The sequence below is a fragment of the Cyclopterus lumpus genome, chromosome 25, assembly GCF_009769545.1.
Source record: "Cyclopterus lumpus isolate fCycLum1 chromosome 25, fCycLum1.pri, whole genome shotgun sequence".
NCBI classification, from domain to species: domain Eukaryota; kingdom Metazoa; phylum Chordata; class Actinopteri; order Perciformes; family Cyclopteridae; genus Cyclopterus; species Cyclopterus lumpus.
The window spans coordinates 1,536,804-1,561,837 of NC_046990.1; the positions used below are offsets into that span (position 1 = coordinate 1,536,804).

At 41.0% G+C, this 25,034-nt stretch overlaps 1 protein-coding gene across 1 annotated transcript in view; it reads left to right on the forward strand.

The window, feature by feature from the left end:
* Positions 1 to 25,034, forward strand: part of sez6b (seizure related 6 homolog b) — an 89,319-nt gene that overhangs the window by 52,872 nt on the left and 11,413 nt on the right. The window contains exons 6-13 of the mRNA XM_034528481.1: positions 305 to 473; positions 4,555 to 4,721; positions 6,467 to 6,661; positions 8,477 to 8,615; positions 12,671 to 12,867; positions 17,095 to 17,289; positions 19,474 to 19,665; positions 22,795 to 22,989. Coding sequence (XP_034384372.1) covers positions 305 to 473; positions 4,555 to 4,721; positions 6,467 to 6,661; positions 8,477 to 8,615; positions 12,671 to 12,867; positions 17,095 to 17,289; positions 19,474 to 19,665; positions 22,795 to 22,989 — 1,449 coding nt within the window. The remainder of the gene's footprint in view (positions 1 to 304; positions 474 to 4,554; positions 4,722 to 6,466; positions 6,662 to 8,476; positions 8,616 to 12,670; positions 12,868 to 17,094; positions 17,290 to 19,473; positions 19,666 to 22,794; positions 22,990 to 25,034) is intronic.

Consider the following 25,034-nt stretch of genomic DNA (forward strand, 5'->3'; position numbering starts at 1 on the left):
AACACTTCTTACATTATGTACATTATAGGGAATTCCAGCCTTTAGTGGTCTATGCGTATAGTTTTCTTGTAATTTTCTTTGATCAAACAACCTTTCAACAATAATTGAACAGCTCATATGAAAAGAGCTTTCTGGTGCAATCATGAAAAAGAAAAGCATTCATGTTTGTCTCTAAAACCAAAATTTAATTTGGTGAAATAAGGTTATCTTCTGATTATCTCAGGACCAGCTTATGAATTTGAAGTTGACATTAAACACATGCAGTTTGGCATTTCATCTTCACATTCCCTCTCTTTCCTCTCAGCTGCTTGTGGTGGTTTGATCAGGAACATCACAGTTGGCCGCATCGTCTCTCCTGGTTTTCCCAGCAACTATAGCAACAACTTGACCTGCCACTGGCAGCTGGAGGCCCCTCGGGGCCACAGAATACATGTCCACTTTGAGAAGGTGGCGCTGGCTGAGGATGATGATCGGTAAGCAAGACCTTCAGCATTTTCACGAGGATGGTTGAACATTGCAAACAGTAAAACTGTATTTTCTTTATACTAAGGTCATCTGTGCATAAGATTAATTGGTGTCAGCTTACACTGACAAAATCTGGGTATTTTTTTAAATGAGAATCAAAAGGGAAACGCAGTTTAAAGTGATTTCCTGTTGCATTATAAATTTGCCGTCAGACGATGCCGTTCAGTGCATTTTATAGTTAATAGGCTCCTTTGATGGTGGAAAGGACAGCTCAGAATCTGATTCAGCTATTACATGTGAAAATGAAAGAGCCAATGAAAACAATTACAAATACGATACAAAGTGACCCTGTGAAGATATTGACCATAAGTAGTGCTATAGAGCTGTCTGTTCATGGCCTTTGCACAAGCTTGGACGTGCAACTATCACACATCCACTCATGAGAAGAAGAGTGCAAACTAGTAATCATGGGAATTAACAACGCAGGATTTAAAATGTTCCAGAATGTTTCATCGGGAAGGAAATGTGTGTTCAGCACATTTGTTAGACATCGAGGATACACAGATCAAGTTGTAATGAGCACTAAATGTAAAATAAATCCAGCATGCATCTGTAGTTTTGCATTGATAAGGATTAATTAAATATAATCTTATTTTAAATTAGAAGGAAATATCGATAACGTCCTGTAAAATTCTGTCTTCTGTATTGTCTTTTTTATTGTTTCCCTTTGAAGGTTTTTTGGAGAGTTTTTCTCTTATCTAAGAATATATCAAATACTGGTATTTCACTTTCCCTTTACAGACTGTGCAGAGATTTATGGACTCCCCCACTGCCTCATTCAGCTCTTTATCTAACTACCTCCAGTCATTTCAAGTACCAGGAAGTTTGTTTAAAGGTATTCCCATGGCAACCAAACAATAGAGAGATAAAAGCTCTGGTTAATAATGTTAAGACATACAGTGCATCCGGAAAGTATTCACAGCGCTTCACTTTTTCCACATTTTGTTATGTTACAGCCTTATTCCAAAATGGATTAAATTCATTATTTTCCTCAACATTCTACACACAACAACCCATAATGACAAAGTGAAAACTGTTTTTTGCAAATTTTTGAAAATCTATTAAAAATAAAGAACGAAAACATAACATGTACATAAGTATTCACAGCCTTTGCCATGACGCTCAACATGTAGCTCAGGTGCATCCTGTTTCCACAACTTGATTGGAGTCCACTTGTGCTAAAGTTGATTGGACATGATTTAGAAAGGCACACACCTGTATATATAAGGTACCACAGCATATCAGAGCATAAACCAAGCCATGAAGTCCAAGGAATTATCTGTAGACCTCCGAGACAGAATTGTATCGAGGCACAGATCTGGCGAAGGGTACAGAAAAATGTCTGCAGCATTGAAAGTCCCAATGAGCACAATGGCCTCCATCATCTGGAAATGGAAGAAGTTTGGAACCACCAGGACTCTTCCTAGAGTTGGACGCCCAGCCAGACTGAGCGATCAGGGGAGAAGGGCCTTAGTCAGGGAGGTGACCAGGAACCCGATGGTCACTCTGACAGAGCTCCAGTGTTGTTCTATGAAGAGAGGAGAACCTTCCAGAAGGACAACCATCTCTGCAGCACTCCACAAATCAGGCCTGTTTGGTAGAGTGGCCAGACGGAGGCTACTCCTCAGTAAAAAGCACATGACAGCTCGCCTGGAGCTGTGGGGATGTTCTTCAGCAGGAGGAACTGGGAGACTAGTCAGGATTGAGGGAAAGATGAATGCAGCAATGTACAGAGACATCCTGGATGAAAACATGCTCCAGAGCGCTCTGGACCTCAGACTGGGGCGACGGTTCATCTTCCAACAGGACAACGAACCGAAGCACACAGCCAAGATAACAAAGGAGTGGCTTCGGGGCAACTCTGTGAATGTCCTGGAGTGGCCCAGCCAGAGCCCTGACTTGAACCCGATTGAACATCTCTGGAGAGATCTGAAAGTGGCTGTGCACCGACGCTGCCCATCCAACCTGATGGACATTGAGAGGTTCTGCAAAGAAGAATGGGAGAAACTGCCCAGAAATAGGTGTGCCGAGCTTGTGGAATCATACCCAAGAAGACTTGAGGCTGTAATTGCTGCCAAAGGTGCTTCAACAAAGTATTGAGCAAAGGCTGTGAATACTTATGTACATGTTATGTTTTCGTTCTTTATTTTTAATAAATTTGCGAAAAAACAGTTTTCACTTTGTCATAATGAGTTGTTGTTTGTAGAATGTTGAGGAAAATAATGAATTTAATCCATTTTGGAATAAGGCTGTAACATAACAAAATGTGGAAAAAGTGAAGCGCTGTGAATACTTTCCGGATGCACTGTATGCTCTAAGTTACAGGCCTGTGTCACTTGTTCCATCACGTATGTTCAAAGAGGCCTCTCTTGCCTCCGATTCTCTCTTGCCTCCGATTCTCTGCTTTGTCCCTGTAAGAACATCATTTCTAAGCACCCTTCAAGGGAAAAACTGGCTCACAGTGCAGCTCATATAGCGGTGACATTGCAGTGTCATTTCAGCTGCATGGGGCTCCTGTTACAGAGGACAGAAAGGAATAGCCACAGGGGGGGAAATTAGCTGAATAATCTATTGTGTATACCTCCTGCAAATATAGACCTCATCGATATGAAGAGCCATCTGGACCATGAGGAAACTCAAAAGATTGGAGAGAAGTGTTTAGAATAACTTCATTTTTTTGTTAAAGGCCATCTGCTTTTTTGGTCATTCTCTACAATACCACTTCAATGACTTTGGAGATGTAGATACCAAGCTTGACCACATATCCATCCCCAGAAGATGCCAACATAATTTGATGTATCTGGATCCACAAATAGAAGAACTACTCTACCAATCACTGCTTCTTTCAAGTTACCAATTCCAGTCTCTGAACTTCCACATCATGAACCAATTAACCAAACCACGCACCCAATAAACCAAACAGGTGAGGTGTGAAAGCACCCTGAAGCTGCACTAACTGGGCTGTTGTGTGTTTGGGCATTCCAGGCAGCCATTTGGGTTTATTTATTGGCCTGACACCTCAATTGGGTGTCATTAATGGTAGTAAATGGATTCATCAAAGGATGGGTCCCTTTTATATTTTCCATTGGGTCCCATTTTTCTGTGGTTTTGGTGTTGGGTATCACTACCTGCAATAACAACAATGTATTCATCAACATCAATGCTGTCATCTGAAAACAGATTATAAAGAAACATGCAGGTTAGTCAAATGTGCATATGTAGAGGAGAAAACCAAGGTGAATGTTGTGTCAGTCATTAACATCAATCATAGTTTACACGCCAAACTCTCTAAAAGAAAAATGTCCAACGCAAACAAAACTAACAGAGCAGGGAAGTCCAAAAATGAGTAACTGATCAAATCCAAAAAGCCATAACCCGGCAGGAAGTGAAGTGCACATGGAACACAAGAGGCAGGAAACTTCAAAATAAAACTAAATCAAAACCAAGCCAATGACAAGTTGTACTTAAATAGTTTTCTCATATGCAATGAGTTATAGATTATGTGTTTGTTTACAACTAGTTGGATGATTTGACAGCTTGTGTTCAAGAATCCTGCCATGTACGAAGTGTGGTGAACCAGAATGTCCTGTTAAAGTCTTCGTCATCATTTAAACAGGGTATATTTGGAGTGGTTCCTTAACAAGTGAAGCCACTTTCTAACCATCGTTAATAGTGCATTTTCAGCAAATATACAGTTTTCTATACATAGAAACAAACAAACATGCACAATTATAAAGCAGGTCTTGGTGCTTTAAAATACTGTTCAGTATCAAATCCATGAGAAATGCACACAGTGATCTCTGGCTGCATCGATGCCTTGAAGGCGGTGAGGGCTTAAAGAGACAGTACACAGTATATGTAACCCTAACCCTGGGTAAATAAAGTGTTTTTGAACATTAAAGCATGTTAACATGTTCCAGAAGAAACCCAACATACAAAATGAGCATAATATGACTCCAAGGTAGCCCATGTACTGATTACATCTGCAGGAAGAGCCCAGACAAATGATGTTGTGTTCTTCATTCTCAGGTTGCTGATAAAAAATGGTAACAACATAGATGCAGCTGCCCTGTATGACTCATATGAGGTGGAGTATCTTCCCAATGAAGGTCTACTTAGCACGTCCAGGCATCTCTTCACCGAACTGACTACAGACGCTACAGGCACATCCACTGGCATTGCCATCAGGTACCAAGGTAAGCACCAGAGCAATGGATAATCCAAGTATAGCATGGCATTTGTCATGTGGGCTTCATGTCAAAAATTGGAGAAACATGGAGAAAACATGGCAGCAACCCCCATCAGAAAGCATTCATGATAACAACACACAAAGGCACTGTACATAAGAGGATGTAAGCTCACTATTTGTTTCAGGCCCAGAACAGATCAGCATCAGTGAGAAACTTTGGCCTGCTTCTCTGTTATTTATTGATTTAAAGAAAATAATGAACAAAGACCTTCAACAGAATAATTACATTACATTTATTTTGTATACCACGAGGTCTCCGGTTCCATCCCCGCTCTCCCCATAGCTGCATGTCGAAGTGTCCTTGAGCAAGGCACTGAACCTCCAGTTGCTCCCGGGGCGCTTCACTGCAGCCCACTTAATAACTAAAGATGGGTCAATTGCAGAGAAGAATTTCCCCACAGGGATAAATACAAGTGTACATTTCTTTCTTTGTCATTTCTTCCTTAACCACGTGTTTACGTTGTGACCTTAATCTGGCAGAGAAGGTTTCCTTTGATACTTATTTGAGAATTAAATTTAGTGTGGGGGATGTCATTTTGTAGGTCATTCAGCAGATTCTCCTACATTTTTTACATCAAACCTATTACACACCGAGGAAAAGTTATTTAATGAAAATAATCACATCACTAATATGTACCCTTTGTACAGGAGGACTTGTGGGGTCTTTCATGCACATGGTTTGGTTTTGGAAAGATGTAACTCTTTTCTGGAAAATGGTTTATTTGCTTTTGACAAAGATCTTGAACTATGTAATTCATGCACTCCTGCTGTGCTGCTTCTAAATGATTCTTCCACACTGGAATTATCACAAACCCAAAAAACCATTTTATTAACCGGCCTGACAGCCCCCCACACACTCACGAAACCCCAGTGGTTAGCTAGCTATCTTGATGTTGTGAACATGGAACTTTCAATAGCCAGAATACATGGTGCTTATCCTGGTCCTCAACTTTAAACAAAATCCAATAATATATGTAATTGTATCAAATATAATAGAATATCTGGAGATGTATGAAGGGGGTGGGAATCGCTAATAGTGGGAGGTGGGGTAATCAATAATATGTATGTTTAAATGAGGGTATATATGAATGTACTATACTAAATTGCATGGCAACCAGACTGGGCTTCCTCCTACAGTCCAAAGACTGGTTGGGTTCATTGTTGACTCTAAATAGCCCCAAGGTGTACCCTTCCTCTCTGGGATTGGCTCCAGCTTCTCAATGGACTTTGATAAGTGCAGGAGAGACGAAAAAACACTTTTGTGAGTAAAGGCCCCATTTCATAAATACTCTATAGGACATTATTCACCATCATTTCTGCCTTAATTGCAGCTTTTTCAATAAACATATTATTGGATGCATCTAAACACATCCATAACGTGTGAAAAGTACAAACAATGTACGGCTCGAGAAGGTATTTAATAAATGATTCCTAAATGATGGATAGCGCTCGTATAGGAAGTCATCATCACGTGATATAATTGTATCTTGGCGAGAAATAGGGCCCTGTTGTAATACAGGACAATTCTTTATATCCACTTTAGTAACTTCATGATTGGATTAGAAGCCAAACATAAATCCACAGTTTGACAACATCTGTACCCTCTGCATGTGTTGACATCACCACTCTTGTTAAATAAATGTAAAACATAATGGTAAAGTCTCAGTCCAAATCTCTGTCTTTGTACCACAGCCTTCGCAGCAGGCCACTGCTACGAACCCTTCGTGAAGTATGGTAACCTGACCAGTAGCGACAACACCTGGGCAGTGGGAGCTGTGGTGGAGTTTGCCTGTAACCATGGCTATACCCTTGAACAGGGATCTGTCACTATTGAATGCATGGACCCCAAGAATCCCCAGTGGAACGAGACCGAGCCTGCCTGCAGAGGTCTGTATGTCTGTATTGTTGAAATAAAGTGACTCATCTAATGATTAAAAACGAGATGTATTTAAAAATAATTTACATTATCATTTTATTTTAGGCAATAAGCCTTTGTTTGTCTGTAAACACACAAAATCCCAGTATGATTTGATTGAATTAGACGGGACCCAAGAACAACTCATGCTGCCATGTTAGTCAGTCAACAAACAAACAAGAAATTACTGTATTGTAAAACAATGACAACAACCAATATTAAGCTAAATAAAAAATGTTTCACTCCTCAGAGTTTTAGTACAACATAGTTCACACTAGGGCTGTCAGAATTGACCAAAAATGGTATTTAAATATTTCCTCCATAAAAACAACTCTATTGACCGTGTCCTAACTGAGTGTGGTACAAGCAACGTCAGCTACGTTGCCTGATTGCCTTGTTTTCTATTAGAATGTCCAAACCGGCAAAGCACTGCACAGTGCGACACAGTGCGTCATTTTAAGATGAATGTTTGTCAGATGCCCTGTTTCTATATATTTCTACCGCTTTCTTTGAAATAACCACAGTAGATGAAAATGGCTGATTGTTAGAAATTAGCCCTGGCTTGGATCTGAACACGGGTCTCTGGGTCACAGGGAAAACTCTTATGATGTTGCGCCACCGATCAGATGAAAAACTTGATGCCTTCACCGACTAAGAAGATAACATTAGTATAAGTAGAAGACTTTATTGTCTGAAACCTGTCTCTTTTTTTTTTTAGTAGGTGTTCCTATGACAAATTCTAATGTTTCTTCATGTCAATGTGTTCAGGCCTTGATTGACATCATGCATGATTATTTTTGGAAGGATTGGATCAGTTAAAGCATCAGTCTATAACATGACAAAACACAGAAAGTGGGCGTTTATTGGGGTCCACATAACGACAAGTGAAATGCGGTGAAAAAGTCAAAATGTTTCTAACTAATCATCTTTAAGGCCTTCTGATCATCCTGGAAACAAAATTTAAGTCGATCGGATAATTTTTGTGGGAGAAAACCTTAAATGTATAACGGCAAAAAGTGACAAAAACAAGCGAAAAACGCCCAAGTGACAAATTTGGTGAACTATTGTAGCGCCTCCTAGTGTTCAAATCGCACACGTTTTACTTTACGGCGTTAGGCTACGCCTGCGTAACGCCTGCGTAACGCCTGCGCGACGGCCAAAATTCTTGGCGACTCGCCAGGTCATACCTCTAAGATCTTTCTGCTGTTGCCCTTCAAAACAAAAGCTCAACATTGAGCATGAATTGGGGGCGTATCAAGCCTCGAAGCTCCTCCTTCTCAGTGCCCATCTGCCTGTTCCCGAATACACATTCACAAAGCTCACTCCTCCTATCGTTCCCTTCCTAAGACGACCTTTAATAATACAGTATATTGTCAAACAATAATCTACACATATATTCTTCAATAATAAAGTAAACCATTCAAATAATAATCTACACATAGATATTCTTCAATAACCAGTGTGAAGTTATAGCAAATTATTAAATCCATTTATAAATAGCTTTAGTAAATTATCTAATTCTACAGTTTCCTACTTGCTGTTTCTTCTTACAATTGTATTTCAGCAGAACTATTCTCTGGCTGCTTCTTGTGTTTATTTCAACATTCAAGAATGTGTCCTTCTTTTATTTAATAAAGATCAAAACTGAAGTATTGAATTTTTGAAAATGTATTGTTTTGGCATTGAACTTAGACATTGACCACCAACCCTTTTGTTGTATGTGTTCTGATGAAATAAATCTCACCATCGTCTTAATGTCGATGGTTGTGTATGTGCATATGTTCCAGCTGTGTGTAGCGGCGAGATCACAGACTCAGCTGGAGTGGTGCTGTCTCCTAACTGGCCTGAAGCCTACGATAAAGGCCAGGACTGTATCTGGGGAATCCACGTTGAGGAGGACAAGAGGATCATGGTGGACATTCAAGTGTAGGTATTCCACATGTGCAGTTTGATCCGCCTCCTCACCCGTTACCCTTTGATATGCATACAGTATGTGACCACGCCTCCTCACCCGTTACCCTTTGATATGCATACAGTATGTGACCACGCCTCCTCACCCGTTACCCTTTGATATGCATACAGTATGTGACCACGCCTCCTCACCCGTTACCCTTTGATATGCATACAGTATGTGACCACGCCTCCTCACCCGTTAGCCTTTGATATGCATACAGTATGTGACCACGCCTCCTCACCCGTTACCCTTTGATATGCATACAGTATGTGACCACGCCTCCTCACCCGTTACCCTTTGATATGCATACAGTATGTGACCACGCCTCCTCACCCGTTACCCTTTGATATGCATACAGTATGTGACCGCGCTAGTACGCCTTCCTTGGCCTCCTCGAATGAGAATCATTACCAAACCCACATCATCATCTCCTGTGCTCCGTACACCAATCCTCGACTTCTAACAGCGGCGCAGAAACAGTTTGAAGATTACGAAGAACTACCTCACCATGACTGATAACACGTATTGAAAACACAACACGCTGCTAATAAAAGAGCACTCAGCTTGTGAATGAGATGCGTAAAGTGCCACACAGACAAAGGTTAATTAAGTGCGGCAGAGAAAACTAATTATATCAAGGAGGGTTTGTTTGGCAGTCCCCCCCCCCCCACACACACACACACACACACACACACACACACACACACACACACACAGTAACAAAAACACTCCTGTGGCGGCTGCTGTGTGGAGTAGAGGAAGTGTGGAAGTGTGTATTTTCTGTGATTGCGGTGTCGAGGTGAAGACACCCCGCCATTGAACACACAACTCTGCCAGTTAGCTTCAATTCAATGTCGTATGACAGATTATACTAGATTTGTTTGTTTACAGTTGTTTGTGAACTTCGCCATAGTTGTGCATAACAAAATAAGCAAAGATAATAAAGGGAAAGTATGATGTCATAGGGGTGTGATGAATCAGGGAATCAGGGACTTTAAGACCCAATCAACAAGTCAACATGGATGTCCGTTTCTGCCCATCCAGACTAAAATGCAACCACTGAGTTTTAAACCTCAAATGGCTGCAATGCAACCACGGAGTCTCTCAACATGCACCAGATGTCTGAGCATTTACATGAAGCTTATCAAGAGCAGCTGATCTCCCAGAGCTCTCTGGGTTAGACTGTGTACAGAGATATCTGCTCCATCTGTGTGGATGCAGGAGGAACATTATCACAAGGGTGTATCAATGAACTTTTATGGATGGTCTTCAAATTAAAGAGGAGGGAATGAACGATTTGATTAAAGTGAAAGTAAGTGCAGTAAAATAAATGAAAACCCCCTTGCCCCTACACAATTGAGACTACTGTCCACTGCTTCTTGATGGAAATCAAAAACTTTGGCTTTTTAAATTACAGTGGCGTAGTACGAGTCTTTTTGTGCCCTATCTCCGTTGCCTTGCTGCTAGAGTGCATTTGAGAATCGTTAATTGATATAATGTAACAATTCTCAATTGCACTCTAGCATGATGATTAATGAAAAGCGGCAGCTTAATGTGGATTCAATTCATTTTGTATAGTCCAAAATCACACATTACAAACTCCCCTCTTTACCATCTGTACACATACAACATCCCTGTCCCAGGACCTCACATTGGATCAGGAAAAACTCCCAAAAAAACTGAAAAAATGGAAGAAACCTTCAGGAGAGCAACTGAGGAGGATCCCTCTCCCCGGATGGACAGAAGAATAGATGTCATGTGTACAGAATGAAAAGATTGTTCCCCAAAACGGAGGTCTCAAACTAGTGAGTGACTTTACGGCCCCACATAACAACAAATGGCAATCGCAATATTCTTTTGACCTATAGTGACCACAGTAAACAGTTCAAAGTGCATTCTACTCTAATGCTATTTGGTTCAAACCATTCTCTTCCTCTATTTCTTACTTGTGGAAGGATGGAAATAGAAGATCAAATGAATACTTGGGGTAAATGTGTTGGCAGCTGGTCCCATGGGTCAAATTGAACTAAATCAAATTAGTGTCAGGGAATGAAGGCTGTGATTGATTTTTCTCTACAGACGCACTGCAAAGCCTTGTTTAGCTTAATCAAAACAAATATGAAGCCAGCCGACAATACTTCTCAATCTTTTTCGCTCTCTGAGCAGGTGAGAGGCTTTATCCTTTAGCAATCAAATACACATGGAACGCAATGAGTTTAGAAGACTGCACACCCATTTTACTTTGCTTGTGAGGATTGTGTAGATCTTCAGATGAACACAACCCTTATCAAGGGGAAGTCACCTTTCCAGGTCTCACCTCTCATGATGTTTTCAAGTAGGATTTAAGTTTAGCATTATGTTTAAGTTGTTTAGGTGAAATCCTTTTTGTAGGATTATAATTTGAGTTTATGGGGTCATGATTTTCAGAGACTGCATGCATCAAGCATCAAGGCTGCACTGATATTTTGAGGTGGGAATATATTTAGTCAGTTGTTATTATGACATCACCTCTATTAAAACTGACAGACTGAGGTGATTCATTTGATAGAGAGAAAACTAAATAAGATAGGTGAAGTAAGCCTGACCGTTGGCTGTTTGACATTATTTTAGCAGGAAAAGTACATTTTGTATTAGCAGGAAATGATATGGACTTTAAAATGACTTTGTAACAATATGCAGCCAGCGTCAACATTGAATATGTCACAATTATCAGGAAAAAATGTGATTTCCTTTTTGACATTTTTCAGCTGTAGGCGGTTCCTGAATGATTGTTTTTTGGAAAAGATAACATAATCACAACACAGTTGCAATTAGCATGTGGTATGCATTGGTATATTTTGTCACGTACTAGTATGTGTGTAAATGTTTAATGTATCATTTCACACCAGCTGGGACCACCTGAAGACAGTCAGTCAACATTTAAGAATACAAATTAGGACCAATTATCTTCCCTGAGAGACATTAAATACTGGCCCTGGTTTACAACTGGAACAGGTCATGTTCACATCAGAGGTTTACAGTTAGAGTTTGAGAATTACGTATTCCATGGAAAATCCTTGCAAGTGTAGGAATACAAATGCTACTGTGTGTGTGTGTGTGTGTGTGTGTGTGTGTGTGTGTGTGTGTGTGTGTGTGTGTGTGTGTGTGTGTGTGTGTGTGTGTGTGTGTGTGTGTGTGTGATAAACGTGCATCTACAGCTGACAGAGGATTAATGGTTCGGCCAGTGGAAAGACAAACACTCCCCACTCAAGATCTCGTCTGTTCACTACCTCACAGTTATTTCCTACAGTTTTTGTTAAATAAAAAGTCAAAAATAAACATGTCATCCTTTGTCAGGCTTTGCGATGTGTTAACTCAGTCCATGCCTCTTGAACCTTTGATTTTTCTGGCATTCCCATAGTGATAAATAGCTCAATCTCAGGGTGGCTAATGAGTTTAATCAGGAGCCTGCTGGTGATTAATTAGCGACGGCACAGAGCATGTCACTGCTTTATTCTGGTTAAGCCATTTCTTCCATGCTCTAAATCTTCTATGTTATGCCTTTCCAGTCTTCCATAACTAATTCACTTTTACAGATTCATACATCAAAGGAACAGGGTTCAGGGTCTTTCCCAAGGAACTGCCAATCTTACGATTTGGCCTTAGCCACCCATGTAACGGTCTGTCTCAGTAATAAGTACCTTGGTTTGACCTGGAGTTGTCGTTGCCCTCTTTACTGTCATTTAAAAAATGCAAGAACGGACTGTGAGGTGTACTATTAACATTATGTTGTGTCAGACATCTGTCAGGGGGTAAAAAAGGTCAGAATTTGTAAGGTGTGAACCTAGGTGGTGTTTGACCAGTAGGTTGCGACCACGCCATTCACTGGGGGAGAGAGTTTAAAGTCGGGGCCAGAGGGAGCAGAGAGGGACATGTATCTATATCCACCAGTTTTTTTTATGCACATAAAAAGAATAGAATAAAATATTACTAAAGCTGTTTGAGATGGACACTAAAGAGATGTGATTTTGTGTGTCTGCTGTTTCAGGTTGAACATTGGGAAGAATGATCTGTTGACCTTTTATGACGGAGATGACCTTACAGCTAAAGTACTGGGTCAGTATGGAGGATCAAAGTCCATATTTAAGCTCTACACCTCCACAGCAGACCTCACCCTCCAGTTCCAGTCTGACCCTGCCACCAACGTCTACGGCTATGGAAATGGCTTCATAGTCCACTTCTTTGGTAAGCCTTAGAAGCAGTGCCCATAGTTAACTCAATCACATGGACTAAGCTAGGCCACCCACATCATGCCTCCAGCTCTGTACTTCTACTGTCCATCTTCTCATCTCACTTTGGTGTAGTATATTTCTTAGAATGCTGAAGTATTCTTTAATGCCATTTTTTGAATACAATCTAATATTATTCTGGTGTATCAGAAATGTATTAGTGAGTTATACCCAGAGGAAGAGGGAATTTATTTTTGCATTCCTAAAAGATTTGAAGCAATAAGAGGCTGTGCATTGTGTTGGTGGGGCCCTCCCATCAGCATACTATATCTGATAAGAATAATGAATTCAGAAGGAGAGGCAGGTTGTTCAATACAGATGATGGACAACAAAGAATAAAGGGGAAAGCTTACAGTATCCTTGTGAATCTCATTGGTGGAATGTAAACACAAGACATCAACATGGGCAGGTGTCAGAGAATGTTGCTTTTCTATAGTTTTCACATGCAATTATTTTGATGTGTTTGTCTGATTAGACTCCCAGGGGCCTGTGCCTGCTGCTGCTAGAGGTGAACCTAGAGCATCATAGTTTGAAGCTTAGGGCCACTGACCGAGTGTTGTTATTTGATGATGAGTTGGGAATAATAATGTGTTGATAGAGAGGCAGGACCGGCTCCAGACATGATCCATGGAAACCCTGTGAGACGAGGACAAAGCTCAAAGACTCCGGGGAAGAAGTAGAGTTAGTAATGTGCATTAATGGGACATGAATTTATACAGGAGAGAGAGAGAAGCTCAGTGTATCATAAGATGTCCCCAAGCAGTCTAGGTATATAGCAGCATATCTAGGGGCTGGACCATAGCAAACCTGAGTCAGCCCAAATGCTATCAAAGACGAAATTCTTAGGCCTACTCTTAAATGTGGTGACTGCGTATGCCCCCCGGATGGAAAGTGAAAGGACTGAAGGCTCTGGCTCCCATCCTACTATTTAAGACTCTTGGAACCACAAGTAGCCCCACATTTAGTGAGCACAGCTCTCTGGTGGGGCAATATGGTGCTATGAGCTCTCTAGAGCGGTAATATAGTACTATAAGCTCCTTAAGATATGATATTGCCTCACCAATTAAGGCTTTGTAGGTGAGGAGAAGTGTTTTAAATTTGATTCTGGATTTTACAGGGAGCCAGTGCAGAGCAGCTAATACAGGAGTCATGTGATCTCTTTTTAGTTTTAGTTAGTACTTCGTTAGTTAGTAGAGATCGATCTGATAAATAGGATTTAAACCAACTTAGTGCGGTACCTGAAATGCCAATCGACTGATCTAGTCTCTGTAATAGGATGTCATGATCAATGGTGTCGAACGCAGCACTAAGGTCTAATAATACCAGTTATCTGATGCAATTAGGAGGTCATTTGTAATTTTCACCAGTGCTGTCTCTGTGCTGTGGTGTTTTCTAAATCCTGACTGAAACTCCTCAAATAAACTATTCTGATGTAGGAAGTCGCACAACTGATTAGCGACTACTTTCTCAAGGATCTTAGAGAGGAAGGGAAGGTTAGAGATCGGTCTGTAGTTAGCCAACACCTCTGGATTAAGAGTGGGCTTTTTCAGGAGAGGTTTAATTACAGCTACTTTGAAGGAATGTGGTACATGGCCTGTTAGCAAAGACACATTAACAATATCCAACAGAGAGGTGCCAATTAAAGGCAACACGTCTTTAAGCAGCCTCGTTGGGATGGGGTCTAAGAGACAGGTAGACGGTTTAGAAGTAGAAACCGTTGAGGACAATTGGTCTAGGTTAATGGGAGAAAAGCTATCCAAATATACACCAGGGCATACAGCCGTTTCCAAGGCCAATCCTCTTGATGACAGATCGGCAGTAGTTGAGGGCAAGAGATCATCAATCTTGCCTCTAATAGTTAAAATCTTTTCATTGAAGAAGTTCATGAAGTCATTACTACTGAGGTCTATAGGAATACACGGCTCCACAGAGCTGTGACTCTCTGTCAGCCGGGCTACAGTGCTAAAGTGAACCCTGGGGTTGTTCTTATTTTTCTCTATTACTGATGAGTAATAGGCTGATCTGGCATTACGGAGGGCCTTTTTATATGTTTTAAGACTATCTCGCCAAACTAAGTGTGATTCTTCCAGATTGGTGGAACGCCATATGCTTTCGAGCTTTCGTGAAGTTTGCTTTAGGTCGCGGGTCTGAGGGTTATACCAGGGAGCAAACCTCCTTTGCCTCACTGTCTTTTTCTTCAGTGGGGCCATCGAGTCTAGTGTCATTCTCAGTGAGCCTGAAGCACTATCGACAATATGATCAATCTGGGACGGACTAAAGTTAGCACAGGAGTCCTCCGTCACATTGAGACGTGGTATTGAATCAAATGCAGAAGGAATCGCTTCTTTAAATTTAGCTACGGCCTTGTGGCCGGTACAGTATAACAAATATAATTGGCTGCAATGTTTTCCAGGTTGGATGTGAAAGACTAAGAACAAGGCTTTCAAATGAGTTGTAGTTTAATTTAGGTTAAAGATTTATTAATAGGCTTTAGTAAAAAAATGGCTGCTACTCCACCTCCTCGGCCGGTGCCTCGAGGAATGTGAGTATTAATATGACTTAGAGGAGTTGATTCACTTAGACTGACATATTCTTCATGACTCAGCCAGGTTTCAGTAAGACACAATAAATCAATGTGATTGTCTGATATTAAATAATTTCCAAATACAGCTTTAGATTACAGAGATCTAATATTTAGGTTACACTGCTGAAATAGTGGTGTTAACCTTTATGAGGTTATTTTGTATAACTCCTCTTCTGGTTACTTTTGATGTAATTAATTGAAGTGGCCGTGGGACAGACAGAGTTGTGGGGGGTAACTGCTCGAATGGAAGTTCAATTCAATTCAATTCAGTTTATTTTGTATAGCCCAATATCACAAATTACAAATTATCCTCAGAGGGCTTTACAATCTGTACACATACGACATCCCTGACCTTTGACCTCAAATCGGATCAGGAAAAACTCCCCAAAAATAACCTTTGACAGGGAAAAAAGGGAAGACACCTTCAGGAGAGCAACAGAGGAGGATCCCTCTCCCCAGATGGACAGATGAATATATGTCATGTGTACAGAATGAACAGCATTTACAAAGTTACATAAACACATTACATGAATATGACAATGTATGAATGGAACTCCAATCCATGAAACAGAAGGAGGTAGAGAGGAGGGGGCGGGGCATCAGCAGGGCCAAGGTGGGAGGCCGGCTCACCAGGCATCAGACACCTCCAGGTCCAATGGACCCTCTGAGATGTGAAGTCACAACGACTCCGGGGAGGAAGCAGAGTTAATAAGGTGCAATGGAGGGATGTAAATTCATCCATAAGGAGAGAGAGAAGAGGAGATAGGTGCTCAGTGTATCCTAAAACATCCCCCAGCAGCCTATAAGCCTATAGCAGCATATCAAGGGGCTGGACCAGGGCAAACCTGATTCAGCCCTAACTATAAGCACTATTAAAGAGGAAAGTCTTAAGTCTATTCTTGAATGAGGTGACTGTGTCTGCCTCCCGGACTGAAAGTGGAAGCTGGTTCCATAAAAGAGGAGCTTGATAACTGAAGGCTCTGGCTCCCATCCTACTTTTTAGGACTCTAGGAACCACAAGTAGCCCCGCAGTACAGAGAAGGGTGTAGACTCCAACTCTGCTTCTGCTTCCTGATCTGAATGGATATATATGTGGATCTAGGGTATCTGGGTGGTCCTTAGAGAAAGACCATTGGATCATAAATTTCACAAAGTTTCATCTTCTTGAGAACACGAGTGTACGGCAGTCTGCCTATTTCACCAAAGATACTTAGTTTGTAAAATTGATATGGCATGAAGGTGGCTCAAGAAGCGTTCAAAGTGGCAAGGGTTGATCCTATGAGCAGCATGAATGTCCCACCTGAATTTCATGACAGTGTGACACTTCCATTTAGGTATTTCGTCAGTGCAAAAGTAGAAGAGGACAGAAAGTAATTTAGTCTTCAGGGGATCAGGAATACGTTGAAATGTCCTGACAAATTAGCCAGAAGTAAAATTTCTTGCGATGAACCAAAGCGTTCAAAGTGCAGACAGAGACTGACTGATTGACATTAGTATCTTTATGTCACTCAAACCTTTCATTTTTCCTAATGTCCTGCCTTTCTCGCTTCCTTGCTGTCTCTCTCTCTGACCCCTCCCTCCCCCCACATATACCTGCAGAAGTAGCTCGTAATGACACCTGCCCCGAGCTTCCAGAGATCTCTAATGGCTGGAAGAGTTCATCTCATCCTGAGCTGGTTCAGGGCACCGTGGTGACCTACCAGTGTTACCCTAGTTATCAGGTGGTGGGCGCTGAGCTTCTCATGTGCCAATGGGACCTCACCTGGAGCGGCGACCTACCAAGCTGTGAAAGAGGTTGGTAGACAAAATCTTCAGCTGCCACTGAATCATCCACTTGAGAGCATACAATATTTTTTCATATTGTATTGCACCAGAGTGTCCATTGAGCTTGTATCACCAACAAGGAAACATATGTAGGAGATGATATTGGTAGATCATGTTTTTCAAACCACCTTGCAGGTAAATGTATAACGCTGGCTAGAACCAGAACAGGCCTGACTGGATGCTGGGACAGACACAACTCATCTGCAACGCAAAACTAATCTCAACAAAAATGAGGAACATTTAAAAGAACTGCTTGCAAGACAGTTAAAGCAAAATGAATCAATCAAGCAGTTATTTTACCAGCTACAGGCCTATAAGGATTATGGTTTTATTACAAACAAAAAAAAATAAGAGGGGACTTTGTAGATATCTACAAATTAGGAGCTGCATTAAGAGTTTGGGGGTTATTTCAGTGAAAAGTGAAAAAACAAGCAACCTTTTCAAATTTGAACAATTGGCCTCAGTTTTTATAAAATGCAAATACTCTGGTAACTGTTTTGAAAAATCTAGGAAAGAGATCTTTATACAAACAGGAAATATGGAAAAAACATAGTGGCTGATGTCAGGTGGTCAGTTTGATATGCAGAGTGCATATTTACACGGGACTAAATTATTCACAGCTCTTATTATATTTTACACCAGCTAAACGTGAGTTGCAAAATCTGACTCATGGATGATGATTACTGATGGACAGAAGGATGCAGGTATTATGAGTAGTATAGGAGAGAGGTTGCAAAAAGCATTGCCAGAATCTCTCCAGTTGTGTTCATCAAGAGATGGTCTCTCCTAACAATTAGGTATTGTCAAACTAAAAACTAGACCTGCATTGGCATGCGTGTTGGAGGGTCAGTCATGGCCTGTTTTGGATGAATGGTTAAAATAAATGTCTCTTTTGTAGCTTTATTGATGGTTGGTCTAATGACCAAATGCGGTCTGGTCTTATTTTTGGTTTTAGAAAAGGAAAAACATTATAGAATGAAAATATTCCTACCTTTGTTTAATCGAAAATGTGGTACTTCATTTATGTATACTTAGGTGTTATCGACATGTTGTGTTCCTCTTTTTGTCTGCTACTTACCAATGATTATGTATATATGGCAAATATATTACTGTTTATTGTTTTAATGTATTCACTTACTGCAAATGTTTCATCATGGCCCTGTTTACACACCGATGCTCATCGACCACCAAGGCTCATCGTGATCTGACGACCTGGCCCACTTGTTGAAGGTGGTCAGGGACAGAGTTCTCCACATATCTTTTATAGTGACACTTACACTTTAACGTCCTGTTGTGTCCCCCGACAAGCACGTAACATGAAAATACCAAAGCTTCGGCTCTCTGCTTCTGTTCCTGCTTTTTCTAAACTCCATTTACTTTTCAAACAGCGTATGCGGTTGTAGCTGAGGGTTAGGAGTTTGTGCTGATACTTATGGTAATAAAATAAAAACACAAAGGCTCTATAGTCTGAACCAACACAGCCAACTCTGTATTGCTCCAACATTGACAATGGCAACATATTGCACCCACACTTTTTCTGTTCTTATTTTTCATAATAAATGCCCGAGACATATACACCTGCTTACCAGAGGGAACTTAAATTCACTCAGCTAAGAGGCAAGTCAACAGAATGACTTACAGTGGCTTCGTCCGTGACGTCTGAGTGATGTCTTGAAAATCTCATAGAGATATATTACAAGTGCGTGACATATCTTAGGCCTTACGTATTTCTTCTTTTAATTTCCAGCAGACATGGCACAGGAAGTGCATTGCTGTTGGTCTTTGCAAACAGAGTTTATGTACATGTTTATTTCATACAGATCAGGAAGTGGAATCTGATCACAAGTAGTCACTAGAGACGCATGTGGAGACGCATGATAATGCCGGTTGGGAACCTTTGTGTTTGATTATATATAGTTTATTCTGTCTTGTACACCTTCATAATGCTCAATGTGTTTATCATACATCTTTACCTCTCTAATCCCCTTTTCACTACGAACAGTGTTACAGACCAGCTGCTTTGGTAAACATGAATGTGAAGTGTACAATTTGCTGGTGTTGAGTTAAAGTAATATCGCTGTTGAGGGGAGACAAAGAAAGACAGAACATGTTGGTTGACAATAACCAACCCTCTTACCCTGTTTGTCCATCCAGTGTTGTCTTGCGCTGACCCTGGCAAGGTGGAGCACAGCAGGCGGGTGCTGTCAGGTCCCCATTTCACCGTGGCTTCAACCATCCAGTATATTTGTAACAAGGGCTTCACTCTGTCTGGAAACAGCCTGCTCACCTGCTTCAACCGAGGGTCCATGGGCCCCAAGTGGAACCAGAAGCTGCCGGGATGCCTGCGTACGTACAAGTTAGTGTTTCTATGGGCTTTTGTGGTTAGACTAGAAACTGAATTCGAACGATAAGACAGAAATTCCATTTAATTTAGATAGCCAGTGCTTGTCTGGGCTATGGTGCACACTTTATGGATTGATTGGCCTAGGTGTGTGAAAGTATTGTAAATATGGTGTTTGCAGATGAGAGACAAACAATATCATACTCTGTAGACTAAAGGTTAAAAGCTGTTTTTATGCACTATGGCACCTTAATTTCAGTTTTATTAATTTAAAAAGTGAAATGTGTACTTCTAAAAAATAGTTTAGTTGTTAGTAATTAGTATTAGCATGGCATTTATATGGCACATTTATAGCCGAGAGTTAGATGTATTTGTTAACATTAGTTCAAAGGGTTCTGTCTGCCTTCCTCCCTCTCCATCATCATCTGCTGCTGTCTCTCTAGCAACAGTCTTTTGTTTTGGAGCCACATCTTAATGTAAAGTAATATTATGCAACGTGAGGTTTATAAAAATAATTCAAAGGATTTCTTTTTATGAAATTGTATTCATTTATGAGAAGATATACCCCGCTAAAGGGTCAGATGATTATGGCAATCATGATGAAGAGAAATGTATTTATAGGCTAACTTCTTACTCGTCCTTGTATTGAATTAGTTTATGTTTGTTTTTTCTGGATCAGTTGAGAGTTGTTTAAGTAAAGACTCAGACATTCTTCTCATAGGCCGGGTTTCAAAATCATATCTCGGGCTACAGTCAAAACGTTCAGAGCTCAAGCCCCGTCGATGCATGAATCCTTCCAGTCATGGAAGAAAATCATCATGTTTGTTGTTTGTTGGTATACTTATCATTGCACCCTCCTTAATCTGGTTTTGGTATAATGCTGTCTATCACATAGTTTTACTCCCTTAAAGAGCTTCTATTATTAAGAGAAGTTAATTTGTCTGGTTTTGAATTAGCTTTAATGTCAACTTCAAACTGAAAAGATTGAACTAATACAAGTATAAAGTTTCAAGATATTGAATATAAGCCCAAAATATGAGCTGAAGATTAAAGGTTGTATGATATTAGTAGTTGTGTAATTGTTCTTGTTTGCTTATTTAGGTTAGATTGATACATTATAGGATAGCTTTTTCTTTTGATATATTTTAATTTAGTTTAATTCTTTGTTGTTGGTGTTGTCTAGATATACTTAGTCTTTCTGTTGTTCATTTGTTCATTAATTGGGTAACGCTGTGGGCACCTGGGGTTATATGTAAGAGTAGGCAGGTACAGGACCAGCATGCACCTGGGTAGGCCTATGGATTTTTACCAGCGCAGGATTAGGCAGCATTAGGAGTTCCTTTGTTCTTTTGTTGGTCTGCTTGTTTTGTTTAATTAAATACATTACCAGAAAAACTGAATCGTGAATGAACAATAGGTTCATTTGGCTGGCTAAACCACAAACCCATGGTGAGTCAGTGGCAATTTGATTTATGTTTGTTTTTTATTTATTGGACAAATGGCCACTGCAATATTACTAGACACATTTCTTATGTATCAGGTAAGGCTTCTGTAATTAGTTTATTTCTTTAATAAGTAATTGTAATAGAAATGTGTTTGGTCTTCTTGTGATTTTAACGTACTTCTGCTACTCCTCTGTTTCTGATTCAGCTGGCAAGCTAAAGGTGTGTCAGTCTGATTAAAATGTAATTTCCTCTTCAAACAGCCATGAAGGAATTAACCTCATTTGCATGAACGTCTCATACTCTGCCTCACCTACTTAATAGGTTGAGACATAAGGTTTGATGGTCCTGACTAATAATTAATTTAACCGGACAACGGAAATTATTTTGGAGAAGATAAGCCAGTTCATTGTTATGCATGAGCTGGAGATCATGAGCAAGAGAAAATTGTAATGTAAGAAAAGTGAAACATTTTACAAGAATCTTCATGATCAAACAACTGCAGAGAAAAGACGTTTTTTTTTTTCTTAGTTTGGCCTCAGTATCCTTCTCAGATTGTAGAACCTGAAACCTCTTTCAGATGGCAGATGCTGTTTTTTGTAACTTTTTTAAAGAGACAATCACTGTATGCAGAGATTGATGTGGGAAGGAGTGTAAGTGGGAACACATACAATCAAAGTACAGTTTCTGCCCTTGACAAAACTATAACTAGATTAGATTAGATTAGATTTCAACTTGATTGTCATTGCACATGTACTAGTATAGAGCAAATGCAGTGTGGCATCTAACCAGAAGTGCAACAGAGAGTATAACGATATATACAGATTATAAAATACAAATACAGATGAAATTAACATTAAATAGTGCAGAATATAAACGGGGACTACTATAAATGGAAACTATCTAGGGTTACTATCAGATAGAGTGGTGTAATGTAATGGGGGTCAGAGGGGGGTAGAGTTCAGAGTCCAAAGTGACTACAGTGCAGATAGAGTGGTGTAATGTAATGGGGGTCAGAGGGGGGTAGAGTTCAGAAGGGTTAGGGTCTGGGGAAAAAGCTGTTCCTCAGACGGCTGGTCCTTGACCGCAAGCTCCTGAAGCACCTTACTGAGGGCAGGAGGAGGAACAGTCAGTGAGCAGGGTGACAAGAGTCCTTCAGGATGCTGCGGGCTCGACGCAGGCAGCGTTTCTTCTGGACCTCCTCAATGCTTGGGATCGGAGTACCTAGGAGTTTAACGGGATTTTTAACATACCAGGGGCTGGATGCAGGATGCAGGGGCAAGGTTGTCATGACCCAGGACCAGCTTCAGACACAGCCAGGTCCAATGAACCCTATGAGACCTGAAGTCACAAAGACTAGGGGGAAGAAGTGGAGTTAGTAATGTGCAATTTAGAGACGTAAATTAGTCCATAAGGAGAGAGAGAAGAGGAGCTCAGTGTATCCTAAAACATCCCCCAGCAGCCAATAAGCCTATAGCAGCAAATCTAGGGGCTGGACCAGGGCAAACCTGAGAAATATAGGCGCTGTTAAAGTGGAAAGTCTTAAGTCTTTAGTAATTTTTCATACATAATTTGATGGCAGTCTGGACAGAAAGATTATTGTTAAGAAATATCAATAGTGATTATTGTATCTGGTTCCAATGCACATTTCCTACATGGTCAATCTAAAATGTTTCTCCTCGTTAACTCCAGCTGAGGTGTTTGAGCCCTGCGGTCACCCAGGAACACCGACCTATGGGATCCCCAGCTCCAACAAGCTCCACTTCCAGGCTGGAGAGACTCTCCACTACTCCTGTCTGCCTGGCCACCAACTGCTGGGCGAGCCTGTACTTCACTGTGTCCCTGGACACCCTTCCCAGTGGAGTGGGCTGCCTCCTGTCTGCAAGGGTACAGAACTGCAGCCTAATATTTGCACTGCATTGTCAGTTATATATAATGTCAAAGTGTCTGCTTCCTAAAATACATGATCTAATTTGATGCCATGATCTAATTTACCATGAAAATCATCCTTATACAACAATTAAAAGTATACATACTACGTAATAAAACATACATGCTCAGCTCAGCTCAGATGGACTGATCCAGTCTATACAAATAAAAACTGGAGGTAAACTGAAACCGTAATGAAAAATATAGAAACCCCTCCATATCAACTAAAACCTAAAATTCAAATCCTTTTGGCCTTTCTTTAATAGTGCTGATGCAAACTAAAAAACTATTTAGAAAAACAACTTTTAAATTGAAAGCTACATTCATTACTTTGGTTGAATTGAATTGGTTCATTAATTTCATTATGTGCCGCAGTATCATTAGAAAATGAGAATTAAACACGTGTCTAGTCTGTTGCAGCACTATTAGGAAATTGAGCAGATAACAGTTGTGAACTGTTAAATGTATGGACAGATCAACCTGCAAGGAGGTTCTGTGGCTCTTGGTTACTGAGGTCTGGACTGAATGTGTTCAAAACACACATTCTCCTCAGCTGTTTTCTCGCCCTGCTAGTTGCACAGACTATTGATGCACAGCAGTGCACGTCATGGTGTCAAGTTTTTACAACATCCCATTTATTTCACTTTATTTCTTTATAAAGGGCTGCCAGTGTTAACTGTTGCAGTGGCTACTCGCCTAACACAAGAACCACGAGCGAGACCAGTTCTCCTTGATTCCTTTTACTTCCTGGCAGCCTCCAAGCAGCTTTTTTCCGAAACTTTTAATAGTAACACACTAATGATGGCATTAGTCTTTTGCAGGAAGTAGCCATTATCTTGTGTACTTGTTCGCACACTGACTCAAAAATTCTTTACATTCTGGTGTGGGCATTTGGACAGTCAAATCCTCTATTATTTAGTGTCTATATCAGAAAACTTTGAAAGTTATACTGGCTATAGAGGGAGGGTTCCTTGTAATGTTTTTTTTACCAGTCATAAACATCTTCAAAATGTATGTGTCCCTTTTACTGAGACTTTTAGGAATATTCCCATTATTCAGCAGGGATCTCTCCAAAACAAGGAGTCACATGTAGACTGGATTTCCCATTCACGAAGCCTCGATCTGCTCACGTGGAGAAACCCACTCGGTGGAACAACAACCCGTCAAGGGAGAAGGCAGACAGAAAGCAGAGGAAGCAGAGGCTATTCTCGTGTTCGGGGACAGAAGGCTATGGCGGTTTACTGGGGCAGAGACAAGGCGGAAAAGTGCAAACAGGCAGGGTTGGCTACGGGACAACAGTCGGAGGGAAAACGCTGGAAAGTCTGGCATAATGTGGAGAGCAATCTGTCAGTGAGTATGTGTGAGACCTCCTCAGTACTCCGCTGAGGCCACAGAGTTAGAATCCTCAGCGGGATGGGTGGAGGGGGTCTGGAGGTAGAGTTCCTTGGAACCGGAAGAAAAAAGCCCTAATTGTCCAAACAGGGAGCCTGTTGGGTACTGCCGACAGGCGTTTTAGTTCTGGAAGGCTTGTCAGGGTGCTGTCGATGAAACCTGGCGATGAGTCAGGGGTTGAAAATGTTACGAGCCGGAACCCATTGCCTCTCTTCCGGACCGTATCCCTCCCAGTCGACCAGGTACTGAAGACCTCGCCCCCAGCGGTGAAAGAGAAGCAGCCGATTAACCGATTAGACAGGACCGTCTAGGATAAGGCAAGGGGGGCGGAGGAGGAGAAGACCTCAGTTGGCAACTACGTCGACTGGAATCAATTCAGGCAGAAGATATGCAGATAAATTAGTTCTGCCATATCCTTAGCAGATGGGAGTTTGGGCAGAGGAATAAAATGTGCACACTTTTTAAACTTGTCGACCACTGTCAAGATGGCAGTGTGGCCCTCAAATGGTGGTCAGTGAAGTCCAGGGAAATGTGGGACCATGGACGATAAGGCACTGGGAAAGGCTGAAGGAGGCTGGCCAGAGCTTGGAGACACCAGAGCCAGCGGATCA